The following is a 13,204-nucleotide window of genomic DNA, read 5'->3' as shown; positions in this document are numbered from 1 at the left end:
TTCTGTGCCCAACCCCCCCTCCATGGCCTCTCATTAGCGCTGGGGTAATTACAGCTGTGGGGGGAGATGGGGCTTCAGAGAAGACATGGGGGGGGGTGGACAAAGGCACGGGGGCACGGGGACAGTTTGGGGGGACCTGGCTGGATCAGGCCCCAGGGGTGTCTGTCCCCCTCCAGGTGCCCTAGCAGCAACTGGGGAGGGGAGGGTGTCACCATCTGTCCGTTCCCCCCCCCCCCCAATTGCATTAGTGCTGCCCTGGTTTAACATAATTAGCCCCTAATCAGCTGCACCCCAGGACCCTGGCCAGGTTGGGGGTGGGGGGGGGAGGTTAGTGCTGCTGGGGTGTCCCCACACCCTGTCCCATCCCTCCCTCCCCCCAGAATCTCCCCCTGGATGTGTCCCAGCCTGGGGGGGGGACACGGGGGCTGCCCTGGGGTTGTGGTGTGGGGGGGGCACCCCGGGGCCCCCCAGGCACCAGCTGCCCCCTCAGCCCCCACCGGTGCTTGGTGCCAGCCCATTCTGGTGCCCCGTATCAGCCTGCTCTGCTGCCCAGAGCCCACCCAGTGCTCAGTGCTGGTCCCGGGGGGTTCCCCATAGGCAGCCCTGGCTCCTGCCAGACTGTGACTCTGCATTTTCCCCCTTTCTTCTTTTTTTTTTTTTTCTTTTTTTTTTTTTTTGCTCCTATAGACCTTTAACCTGTTTTTCCACCTGGTTACAACTGACAGGGTCTGAACTCAATAGGGGTAAAAGCATCAGCTAGTGCCTGCCCTGCATATATTTTATTTATGCATATTTTGTTTGTATTTTTGTATTTTGTATTGATTGTATACATTTCATTTGTGTATTTTTATGTGTATGTGTATATGTATGTACACACGTGTGTGTATATATACACACATACATATCTATGTACATATACATATATATGTATATGTACCTACACATATATATGTATAGGTACATATACACAGGTGTATATATACATATATATGTATACATCTACATATATGTACACATATATACATGTGTATATATACACACATATGTATGTACATATGTACAGCTACAGACACACACATAGACACACATACACAGAGTACAGGAGCTGTCCTGTTTTTTATATTTTATATTTATTATATACATTTTATTTATTATTATTATTATTTTTTTAATGTGTGTGCATGTATATACAAAAACATTCCCCCCCTGTATAGAACTGTCCTGGTCCGATAGCCAGGCCACACAGCAGGGCGTTGACAGCCTCACTGCACACCTGCGACCTTAAAAACAAACAAACAAACAAAAAAAAAACCAAACCCAAAACCCCAAACCAAACAAAACCCCAAATCCACAGATTATTGAACTCAACGCCTCAGCTATTGCGGTGAAGCGATGCTGGCGGCAGCCTGCGCGGCAGCTCCCGTGCTCACGGGAAGCCCAGGGCTTTACAACCCTCTACTTTCCCTATTTTTTTTTTTTTGGTTGTTTTTTTTTTTTTTTTTTCGGTTGGTTGGGTTTTTTATTTCTTTTCCCTTTTTCCTCTCTCCCCCTCCCATCGCCGCTGTGACGCCTGCCGCCGGTGCCGCTCTCCGGTAGCTCCCAGCCGGGACTCATCCTGCGCCGCTGAGCGCCGCGCACCAGCTCCCCTCGCCCGGCGCACGCACGGCCCCGTGCGGTGCCGGCCTGGAAACGTCAGCCGGATCGTCGAGCACCTCTTAACCTTCACGGGGGCGCAGAAAACGGGGGAGAAAATTCCACACACACACACCCCCCCCCCGCCCCCAGCCCTGGGTTGTGAAGCGGGAGGAGGAGATGCTCTTCGTATTCACGGGGGAGAGGGAAAAAAAAATCGATTTGTTACTAAATTTAGCCTCTAATGTCTAGTTTAGAAATAAAACTTCCTGGAAACTTGTTGAAGATTTATTCCAAAGGCCCAGAACCTGCCAGCTCTCTCCCTGCTCCATCAGGCCAGCGCAGCTTGGCCACTGGCCCCCTGTTTCACAAGACCCCCGAGAGGAAAGCGCTATTGTAAAGGGGCAGGGGCTGGGCCTTTGCTTCTTTAAGACCGCAAGCCCATCGGCGATGCCGTTATCTAAGTAAACACCAAATCCTTTTAGCACCTTACCTTTAGGGGTGGAGACGGGGAGAATTTTTTGGGGCAAAACCACTTCATCTGCCGCTCATGCGGTAGAACTGAGGTTCGTGCCGATTATTGATACTTCTTAGGCAAGACGGCTAAACCAGACATTAATATTTCATCAGGAGAAAAATGTAAGACAAATTTGCTTTATTAAAAGCCCAGCTGGGCTCCCCTCCCTCCCCAGCCCTTTGCCTCCCCAGGATCAAGGGCCCTGAGGGGGGCAAAGAAGAAATGGGACTATTTAAATCTTGGTGCAATTTCACTGCTTCAGTTTTAGCTCATCTCTGAGGCTACCGGCCATCCCCGCTGAATTAATGGTTTGTACCCAATTGCCTTGAAATTAACTTTAATTAGATAAAATACTCCAGCAATTTTATTGCAATTTGGCCTTGTTGAGCATTGGAAGAGCGTCCAAAAGGCGACTGTTGCTAGAGGGTGTCCAACACATGCCCCCCCCCCCCCCCGCCCCAGCCCAGCCCCGATTTCAACGTGCCCCTTTCCTTTGGCTCCTCCCCACCACGGACCCTCCAGGACCCCGACATCAAGCAGGACTTTTTTCAGCTCTCATTTTTTTGCAGCATCTGCAGCACGTTGCTCCTCTCTGAACGGCCGCCGTCACGGCGCGTTGCCTACCGCGGATCAAACTCAGCGCTGGGCTCGTCCGACCGTCCGCCAGAGTACGGTGAGCTCAGTGTAGGGGAAAAAGACCAAACACAGCAATTAAATCTTTGGAAGAAAACCCCGTTTGGCCCTAAAGGAGAAGTTTTAAAAGGTTGGATCTTACTCTGCCATCTGCCAGAAGCCTTCGGCTTAGTTGTGGCTGCAGGTGACGACTTGGTGGTGGCAGCAGCTGCTCACGCCAGAATTTCCGCTGGCTCATTATCGCCCCAGATCTTCGCTCCAGTAAACAGGCCTAACTAGCTGCAAAGACAATGTAAAAGTCTCCCGAAGCAGCTTTGCAGAAGGGATCCCTCCTGTCGGGGGGACAGACGAAGAAACCAGACACTGAAGGAGCTCCAGCGATGGAGAGGAGGGTCCTGAAGCTCCGTCTCCCCGGGGCGGATGGACGGAGCGGCTGCTCTCGGTGCAGCGTTCCTGGCAAACCGAGCTCTTCCCAGCTAAGCTTAGCCGGGCTAAGCTGCCTGGTTTAGCCCAAAATCCTGGAAAAGCATGTGGGAGCCAAGTATGTTTTTTTAGTATCTGGGGAACACTGGAAACAGAAAGGTGTTAGTTTGCTGTCAGAGGGATTTCAACACTCAGATGTTTTGCAGCAAACGCAGAGGCTCCGAGTTGTGTCGTTCTTGAGGTGAAAGCAGGCAGCTTGAATCAGATGCATGATCACTGGAAAGGGGAGAAAACCCTCATGGCTCCTATCCTCCAGACGGGGTCTACAAATGTCACAAATCCCCTTTAAAATTCTGTATTTAGTGTTATGTTAATAAACTCAGGAGTTTTGCTTATTACACACACTATTAGGTCAGCACTATTGAAGGGCTGTAGCTTCTAGGTCCAGCTTTTGGAGCAGCCCTACGTCTCCCCACGACGTTTCCCTCCCAGCTGGAGAAAACGGACATTTAGGGCGCAGGACAGCCCTAAGCCCTGCAGAACACTGGCAAAAATCTCTCCGAGTTCACCTTGACAGGACTTAAACCACCTCCCCAGCTCCTCCTTTTTTTAATAATTATTTCAGCACCTTTCTGGCTCTGGGATTTTGTACCTCTTGTTTTCCCAGACCTTCCTGGTGCTCTTAGCGGAGGACAGCCGGGCTGTGCCCGATGTATTTGTATCCTAGAAACCCACAGAGACCCTTCCCCAAATTCCCTTTGGGACAAGCACCCACCCCACGCCGCTGTGCCTCCCCGTGCTGCTGACCAAGCCCCACGCACTCGCGCAGCATAAAACCAGCAGAAGGGGCAGAGGGACCAGGTCTCTCTTTCTCTTTTTTTTTATTTTTCCTGCAGACAAGAAAAAAAAAAAAAGTAAAATCCTAGTTCATACCCGTAGCACATAAGCAGCAGTGTTTGTAATCAGTCTGTGGTTTAATGAAATACAGCAGCAATTCTCAGTTCTCTCCCCAGTGAGCCCCAGCAAACATTTCTGTTTGGTTTCTACGGGAGCGGCCAAGTCCCACGGAGACACCTCTCACATCGTAAGCTTAAAGAAAATTCACAAGTGGCTTTATAAAATGTTAACTTTGGGCTGTAACAAACTGGGCTTGCGAATTAACAGCTTCAAAGCTTCTGCTCGAAAGACAAGACACCTCAGAGATGGAAGCTTCCTCGTGGAAGGGTTTACACCACTTTCATGCTTATCCCCTAGGAACTAGCTCACGTCCACCTCCAGCTCACAAGGGAGCTGCCAGGAACCATTAGAATAACAATATTCTGCTAAATCAGTGTGGTGCTGTAAAGGGGACAGATTTCAGTGCTGCTGAGGCAGCGTAAATAATTCAGGAAAACATCTGAAAAGACTTTACTCCTTCCTCAAGGAGCAGAACTGCCACCTGCGAGCACCCAGGACCCATCAGGGGGAGAGAAGCCCTGTGCTGGAGCCAGAGGTCGGGAAGCTGCTGACCCACAGACGAGAAGATGGGACAGAAAGACAAGCTGAGCGCTGCGACGGGAAGCCCAGAGGCAGGCGACCACCTGCGTCGGGGTCCCGGGGGGAAGGTGAGCCCCTGGCCTTTAGGTTACTCTCATTTCTGCACCGGGTAAAGCGCGAAATAAAACTGCCCGTGGGTAAGTGTTTCCAGGAGAGCACACCTCCCGCCGCACGCCCGACCACCGCCGTCACCCTGCTGAGGGACAGGGCCACCCCAGGCCGGGATTCCGTGTCCGCTCTCAAAAGTTGTACCTGGGAAGGAGGCAGGTCAGTGTTTGCGTTTCTTTTTACAGGAGGTGGAGGGGGAAAGGCGAGCCCATCAGCAACAGGCTGCTGCAGAAGTGCAAAGGGTTGGTTTAAAGAAAAATCTCACTCCTAGAACAAAAGGAAGTATTTCAGTATATTTTAATAGTAAAATGATTCCCAATTCTCAAGCGAAGTCCCACCTGGAGGAGTCTCAGGAGTATTTTTGCTTCCTGGTCCTGCTGCACCAGGGCAAAGTCTCAGAGGTCGTGGCTCTGCCCGCGCAGACCCATCCCCAGCGCGTCACAGCGAGCTGCCAACGCCAACACCTCCCCGGCAGCGAAGCCGCTTCCACAAACACCACGGGACTCTACCCTGTCCCTCTCTCGGGAGAAGAGCAGGAGGAAAAAAAATTAGCTTTTGGTAACAGTCTGGGTTGAGATTTGCAGCAGGCTACTGAACAGAGGAGATGCCAATGTTTTATTTAGTAAAAAGGTATGTAATTCAGGTAGCAGAACACCTTACAGGAACTAACTCGGCAGGAAAGGTCAAAGTCATAGCACAGCCCTGGATCGACCTGGGGGAGCAGGACGGGGACGACGGCGGGGAGACTGTAAGGGAAGCAGCTTCAGACTCGAACCTTGGCTTCCAGTAGAATGTATTCAGAAAAATATTGCATGAAAAGCCTCAGGATTTTAGTTCTTTCATAGATGTATATTTACCAGTTTTCACAAAGACTGCAGGAATACGATTATAAACAATAAATTAGGACTTCATGTTGCTATCATTTGGCATAACACAATCAGGCAATTTTTCCTTTTTAAATATAAGGCAACACAAGCCAACACATAATTTAATCCGTCTTTAGTCAAATTGCTTAACTTTGCTAAAGAGTTACCACTAAAGAACGGTTTATAGTACACTTAAAAGAATTTAAATAATGACATGATATAAGTGTACTAACTTACGCAAGGAGTCAGAAAACGTACTCTGCTAAGCTTTGAAACCTAAATATTTGTTACAGCCCAGGACTACACGTCTAAATTAAAAAAATACAAATAAATGTTTTCTAATTTTTCCATTTACGAAAAACTTTTAAGAATCTCTAGCCAACTATGACGTCACTTCAAAACTTGTTATTTTTTTTTTTTTTTAAATTTTGTATGATGTCTTAAGATTTTAAACCATGCTCGTTAAGGAAAGTTCAAGGAGCAAATACTTAAGGCTTTGTTTTTCGAAGGGCTGTGAGGGAGGCCAGTGGATGGCAGAGGCCAGTGGGTTCACCCATACACAATGCTACTCAAACCCACACTACCAGGCGACATTCATACAGAAATATTACACTTAAAAGTTACAGTGTAGAGCAATATTTTTAGCCAGTGTACATATAAAGAATCAATGCTTTTTTTTTTTTTTTTTTTTTTTTTTTTTAATTTCCAAACTTGATTGTGATCATTATGTTCAAGTATTAGTCTCATTAACAGAGATGAGAAATTTTCTACTCACAACAGATTCGGCTGTTAGAAAGGAAAGGTATGTTTCGGTACACCGAGGAGAGCGAGACGTTGAGGTCACCCGATAGTTAGTGTCCTACGGTCACTGACTCGACTACCTGCTAGAAGTGACATGGGAAAGGGACAGAAGGAGTTAGGCACCGAGACCCTGGGAAAAAAGAGATGGTATAAACAGCTTCGCTCATTCCCAGGGAGGAGAATTGCTCCATTAAACCTGCTGGATGGAGGGGAACGCGGGACCCTGGGTCCCACAGTGGCTCGTGAGTGGAGCTTCAGCTTCAGATCCACCACGGCCGCCCCGGCCCACCGGCACTGGTGCCGCAGGGGGGGCCGCGCCCCGTGCGCCCGCCCACTGCGCCGCACACCGGCTCGAGCGACCTCTCCTCACCCTGAAATTAATTCTAGCTACCGGAGAAGCGGCTGAACCCTTTTAGGAGTTGTCAGTGGGTCTGGATTCCCTTCGCATCAGGGCGGCCAGACTCCTAGCAGCGAGGGGTTCAGACAAAGTTAGCTCTGAGGCTGGCGAAAGGGGAGCGGGGAAGGGAAATACGATGCGGAAGAAAAGGCAGCTACCTGGGGCAGCTGTGCTGCCTGTGTCCTACAACCGCCATTCCCCCCTCCTCCATACCCTGTCCACAAAAAAAAAAAAAAAAAAAAAAAAAAAAAAGCGCCAGAAAAATCTGCCAGAGACTTTTGACTTTGGACAAAGTCTAAACAATAAATGCAGGCATCTCGGCAAGAAACAGTTGAAAAGCTTCTTCCTATATTAATGCCTAAATACATACCCCTAGCTAGCTCTTTTCAAATGTAAGCTTCTTTTTCAATTAAATAGGCCTCTAGACAGTGCAAATGGTCAATGTTTAATGCATTAATGAAATGGGCTCTCGAGTTGAAAATAAGCCCTGCTTCCTGACAAATTCTGTTGCTCTTAATCTTCAGAGGAAATTGAGATGGAAATTTAAGCAGCTACACTACCTCGCTCTTGACGGACCTGGCGAACAGATGCAACTGCGAAAGCCTGCAGCAACTCAACATCAGTCCAGCAAGTAGCTACTAAGCAGAAGGCAAAAGCTGCACAAAGGGGATTCTGCGGTGAGGAAACAGCTGTGGCGTGAAGTAGTGTAATGAAATTCTTTGACACAAAAGGCATGTTAAATATTTGATGCATAAAGGAGATAGATAACATGTAAGCAAAGCTTTTAAATATACAGTATATCTTCTTCCAATGGTTACTATAATGATCACACAAGTTTGCAAGTTAAAAATGCCTTGCTTATTAATTAAAATTAAGACTAAACCTATTATTTTTGTCTGTGAAAGTGACTGCAGCCTATCTATACCCTGGGTGTTGAATATGAAGATTTCGACTATCGGTTGGTTCAGGTGCTCGGTTCATGGGAGGCCGATGGACTTTTCCCAGCACGGCCATGCTCTGATCTCTGAAGCAGGACTGCTGGAAGTCCCCGCTTAGGTAATCCATGGTCTGCATCACATTATTCTGGCTGGATGGGCCAGCTCCAGCTCTGTAATGAGTTCCCCCTGCACAATCTAGTGGCGCTCCCGCTGGCTGTCCCCCGTGGAAAGGCATGGCGAGGTCCTGGGACCCAGAGCTGTCACTGTTGGGTGTGGGCAGAATGTTATTCCAGATGGGCTGGAAATAGTGCCCATTGGTGTATGGCAAGGGTCCCTGCAACCCGTTCACAGGTGGAGAAGGCGTGGGCTTCTCGATGGGGGGCTTCAAGCTGAACGACTGGCCCATGCACAGTTCTTGAGGGTAGTTTGAAGCTTTGCCAGGAAAACTCTGCCCCGCGATCTCTCTCTGAGGGTGCTTCCCTGCGAGTCCAGCAGGCCCAGCAGCATCCCCACACATTTGCTGCAGATGTGCAAGCTGGTGCTGGTTCCACGCGACCGATTTGATTTCATTCTGGTACCCGGGCGGCACCCTGTTAATATTCACCATGGGCACATTAACAGAGGCAGGAGGAATAGCAGCAGCAGCATGATCTACAGGGTTTACTACACAGGAAGGCATGGGTGTAGGGACATTGTGAGTAGATACCCTGGTACTTGCATTGATAAGCAGGTTGCGACTTATAGGGCTGGGGTTTGCAATCTGTCCCTCACATACTGAGGTAGTGCTAATGCCAGCTCTGGCCTGGCAGAACTGGTTAATCTGGTGCACAATGCTGCTCAGGTCCGGTGGCTGGTTCTGCTGCAGGGTGGCAGCCATTGAGAGGGGAATGGTTGAGGTAGACACGGTCACATTCGGCGGCGCATCTGCATCCGGCATCTTTCTGCTTCCATGTAAACCCGGCTGCAGCAAAGGATTCGGGGGGTGCTGCAGAGTCTGGTGTGCCATGGTCTGAGGATGCTGCAAGCCCTGCGGCTGCTGCATATTCTGAGGGTGCGGCAGCGTCTGCGGCTGCGGTATCCCCTGAGGGTGCGGTAAGCTTTGTGGCTGTGGTATACCCTGAGGGTGCTGCAAAGTCTGTGGCTGCGGTATACTCTGGGGGTGCGGCAAAGTCTGTGCATGCTGGAGAGCCTGCTGGCGAGCAAGCGCCTGGGGGTGGGTTAAAGTGCTAGGTGCAACGTATGGTGTGGAAGGGGGATTCATCATCGCTTCCGGCAGCAGACGCGTGCGTGTCCCGTCAAAGTCTTTGAGAATTCCTTTTGCTGGAGATTTCACTATCGCCAGGAGGCCCGTTTTCGTGGTGGCCTGAGACGGGTAGGGACTGTACCTCTGGCCCGAAGTATCAAGTCCGTTCACAGTACGGCGTATGTGTTTCCTCTGGGGAACCTTGACACTGTTTGGAAAAATTTTTATAGTCAGTGGATTGTTGGCGACCTTCTTAGCATAGGCATCCAATTCTGCTGGGGTAGGATACTGTGCAGATCTCATTTTCTGTGTAGTGTCCCCTGTGGAGAAAGGAAATTTGTCAATACTGATTCTGGTAAGCAAGGGATCAACCCCAGGGCAAGACAGCTGCACAACAAGGGTAGAAAATCTCCAAGGAATCAAGAGGCAAGAACTTCATCTTCCCAGACCAGCAGATTGTGTACCAGATACCTCATTCCCTTTATTACCTGGTGACCAGCACAACCCCCCAGCTCAGCTTAAGGCAAGACCTGCCTAAGGGGAGCAAAATGAAACCAGTGTTTTCATCAGAGTGTGTTTACAGTTGGACAAGAATAGGTAACATGCTATGAACATCGGATTGTCCCCAGCCTGAAATATTTCTTCTGGCTTGCAGGGGTGAGCTAGTTTCTATTCTCCTAATTTAAGGCTGCCTCCCCATGGCTCTTCAAGCCATTCTCAGTATCTTTACCGTGTAATTCAAAATCAGAAATTTGTGAATTAAACATTAAACCCATGTAATGCTGAGGTGGGAACTGAGCTGTGGTGGATTGACTCGGGCTGGACGCCGGGTGCCCACCAAAGCCGCTCTGTCACTCCCCTCCCCGGCTGGACAGGGGAAAGAAAATACAATGGAAGGCTCATGGGTCGAGATAAGGGCAGGGCAGGATCACTCACCAATTAACATTCCAGGCAAAACAGGCTCGACTTGGGGAAAATTAGTTTATTACCAGTCAAAATCAGAGTAGGATAATGAGAAATAAAACCAAATCTTAAAAACACCTTCCCCCCGCCCCTTCCTTCTTCCCAGGCTCAACTTCACTCCCAATTTTCTCTACCTCCCCCCACTGGCACAGGGGGACGGCGAGTGGGGATTGTGGTCAGTTCATCCCAGGTTGTCTCTGCTGCTCCTTCCTCCTCAGGGGGAGGATTCCTCACACTCCTCCCCTGCTCCCGCGTGGGTCCCTCCCACGGGGTGCCTCCTTCAGGAACAGACTGCTCAGCACGGGTCCCCCCACGGGGTCACCAGTCCTGCCAGCAAACCTGCTCCAGTGTGGGCTCCTCTCTGTCCAGCACAGGTTTTCCACGGGGTCACAACCTCCTTTGGGCACCCCCTGCTCCGGCGTGGGGACCTCCCCGGGCTGCAGGGGCACAGCCTGCCTCACCATGGTCTTCACCATGGCCGCAGGGGAATCTCTGCTCCGGCACCTGGAGCACCCCCTCCCCTCCTCCTTCGCTGCCCTCGGTGTCTGCAGAGCTGTTCCTCTCACACATTCTCACTCCTTGCTCCAAGTGCAGTTGAGCAGTTTTTTCCCCTTCTTAAATACGTTATCCCAGAGGTTCCCACCGTCGCTGATGGGCTCGGCCTCGGCCAGCGGTGGGTCTGTCCTGGAGCTGGCCAGCATCGGCTCTATCAGACACAGGGGAAGCTTCTCGCAGCCTCCCACAGAAGCCACCCCTGTAGCTCCCCCTGCTCCCAAAATCTTGCCACAAACCCCAACGCACATATGAAGCACTTCAAGCTCAAGCCTCCATTTACATCCCAGTTCTTTTCTAGATGCTGACATCTGAAACCACGCTGAGTGTCTTTTTTGTCCATTAGGAAGTCCTTGTCAGTCCAAGTTCAGCAAATGGAAGGAGGCTACACGTGCATTGTTTTTATGGCTTGCAATTATTTCTTCAGCTGAATTTTCCATGTGGCACCTCGCTAAGGACAGCATTCTCGTATCACACAGCAAAATTACGTGATTACCTCACAAGATTAAAAAACATGCTACTCCCCAGACACAGACAAAAGACTTCTGGAGACAGGGGCGTGGTTTCACTGACTCCAATTACCAGATACCTACCTTGCCCACAAGCTCAAACTGCTTCTGGAAATAACTTCAGAAATCTAGGGAAATGCTTGTGCCTCTCTCGCTATAATCGTATTCCAAGCAGAGACTGGGGCTGTTCCCTTACCACAGCTCTGCTGCTTAACTCCTATGGGACTACTGCTTTAGAAGTGATTTTATAATCTTCAAATAATGGCTTGCAGCTTTGACAATCCAATTTTCCTTTTGCTTGATTTTTTTTTTTCCCCACCTTACAGTTTACTGGAAAAAAAGGCCCATCCTTTTTGCTAAAATTTTCAGCATCCCCATGCCATCTGCTGCTGTGCTGAAAGGATGGGAAACGTGGCAGCCAGCTCCTCCAAAGCTCAAGATCACTCCAGCCCCACATCTGGCCCTTTGACCCAAGGAAATATAATGCTCCAGCAAAGAGCTTGATGTTCCCAGGCAAACAGCTCTTCCTCCTGAAAATCCACCTCTGATTCTCTTACACAAATCGCATCCAAAAGACTCCTGCATGCAGGAGGACCAGCCATCTCTCCCTCTTTGCATCCTACAGCTTCCAGTCTTCACAGGTGAGGGAGAGCAGCACTGCTCCAAGAGCACTCGCTTTCAGAAAGTAAGGGACAGAAAATGGAAAAAAGGATGGATACCAAAAGAAATTATAATTATAGAAATATTAAAAATACCTTTTGTGAAATAAGCAGCTTTGCAAGCACGTTGTCTTGCATCTCTAGCACAGCACGTACCACAGCGCCAGTTATACTCTTACTCCCCGTGCTGCCCAAACACCAGCACATACCACCCTTTCTCTTAATCAAAGGAAATGCTCATTTGATATTAACCCGAACATCCTCTCTGTTCATAACCCTGTACCTGCGGCTGCAGGCAGGTGGTTTATATCTTTCCTTTTGAGTGAGCTGCTACGCTCCTAACAGAGAGAAGAGCCTCCGAATGGCGTTTGCCAGTACTGCCCTGCCTTAATGGCCAAGGCCTTCATGAACTCCCAACCTTTATTTTTAGCATTGCCCACCTCATTAAGTTCTGTTTCTTCCCCGAGAGATGACCCTTGCAACTCATCATGAGCCAGAGGAGAACCATCAACAACAGACAAAGGGACTCACACCTGTCTATATTATGGTTTATGTTACGCTTATGGCCACTGTCACATACAGCTTTTCTTTTCAGATGAAAAACTAAGGAGATACTTTAAGACATATTTACCATAAAAACTTCCCAGTCTGGTTTATGTTTCTATAGGTGTACCAGCAAATTGAGTGGTAAATATAAACACTGAACAGATACACTAAATATTCTTTTACCCAAGAGTCTATTTTTCTGTTACATAGTAACTGCAATGGAAGTTTTTAGAAAGCAGCTAACAAACACATTGAAGTTCGAACAGGCTGCAGCTCTCAGTTACAACACATCTCTAATCCCAAGTCTGGAAGAACTCCTTCCTCTGACAAGTGAAAATAACCCCTCAGCTAAACTCAAATGACGCACTAACGTCAAGTTTGGCATCCTACCAAGTGGCAAACCTTTTTTTCAATCCCTTGGACAGTATCTTCTGAAACCAACCACCATTTCAAGCAGTGCCTGTTTTCTGTACAACTAAGATTACGCTCCTTTTACTATGGACTAACTCAGCCATTCTACTTTGGCCTGACGGTGATGTATTTCTGAGGGCCCGAATGTACTGCTTCAAATGTGCTTAGTAGTTCCATAGGCAAGACTCAATGACTGTAACAGTTAAGGCAGCAAAAAATTAGGAGAAAGGAGAAAGGTATTACAGGGCAAGCAAGAGTCTGAGTATCCCATAGAAATATGCTACAAACCAGTAAAGAACAATTAGGTCTGGTAGTTAAGTGAATGGAAAACCGGCTGGAACAGACCAGAAGAAAATGGTGGTATTCAAATACATTCATCATTTGTGAGCAAGTGTAAAATTCTGGATCAGGCCATAAAATGATGAGGTAGGTGGCAGGTGAACAAGCTACATTAAGGAAACAATGGGATG

The 13,204-nt window shown here is 48.8% G+C and overlaps 1 protein-coding gene across 3 annotated transcripts in view; it reads right to left on the bottom strand.

Moving 5' to 3' along the window:
- Nucleotides 1-5,128: 5,128 nt before the first annotated feature.
- Nucleotides 5,129-13,204, bottom strand: part of FAM222B (family with sequence similarity 222 member B) — a 37,952-nt gene continuing 29,876 nt past the window's right edge. For all 3 annotated transcript variants that reach the window (XM_032983395.2, XM_032983372.2, XM_032983377.2), the window contains one exon: nt 5,129-9,414. In XM_032983395.2, coding sequence (XP_032839286.1) covers nt 7,829-9,397 — 1,569 coding nt within the window. In that variant the 5' untranslated portion in view covers nt 9,398-9,414 and the 3' untranslated portion in view covers nt 5,129-7,828. The remainder of the gene's footprint in view (nt 9,415-13,204) is intronic.

This window comes from Tyto alba, unplaced genomic scaffold (genome assembly GCF_018691265.1).
Source record: "Tyto alba isolate M040663 unplaced genomic scaffold, T.alba_DEE_v4.0 Super-Scaffold_19, whole genome shotgun sequence".
In the NCBI taxonomy this organism is placed as follows: Eukaryota; Metazoa; Chordata; class Aves; order Strigiformes; family Tytonidae; genus Tyto; species Tyto alba.
Note: the sequence above shows the minus strand (reverse complement) of the source record. Positions and strands in the feature narration are given on the sequence as shown.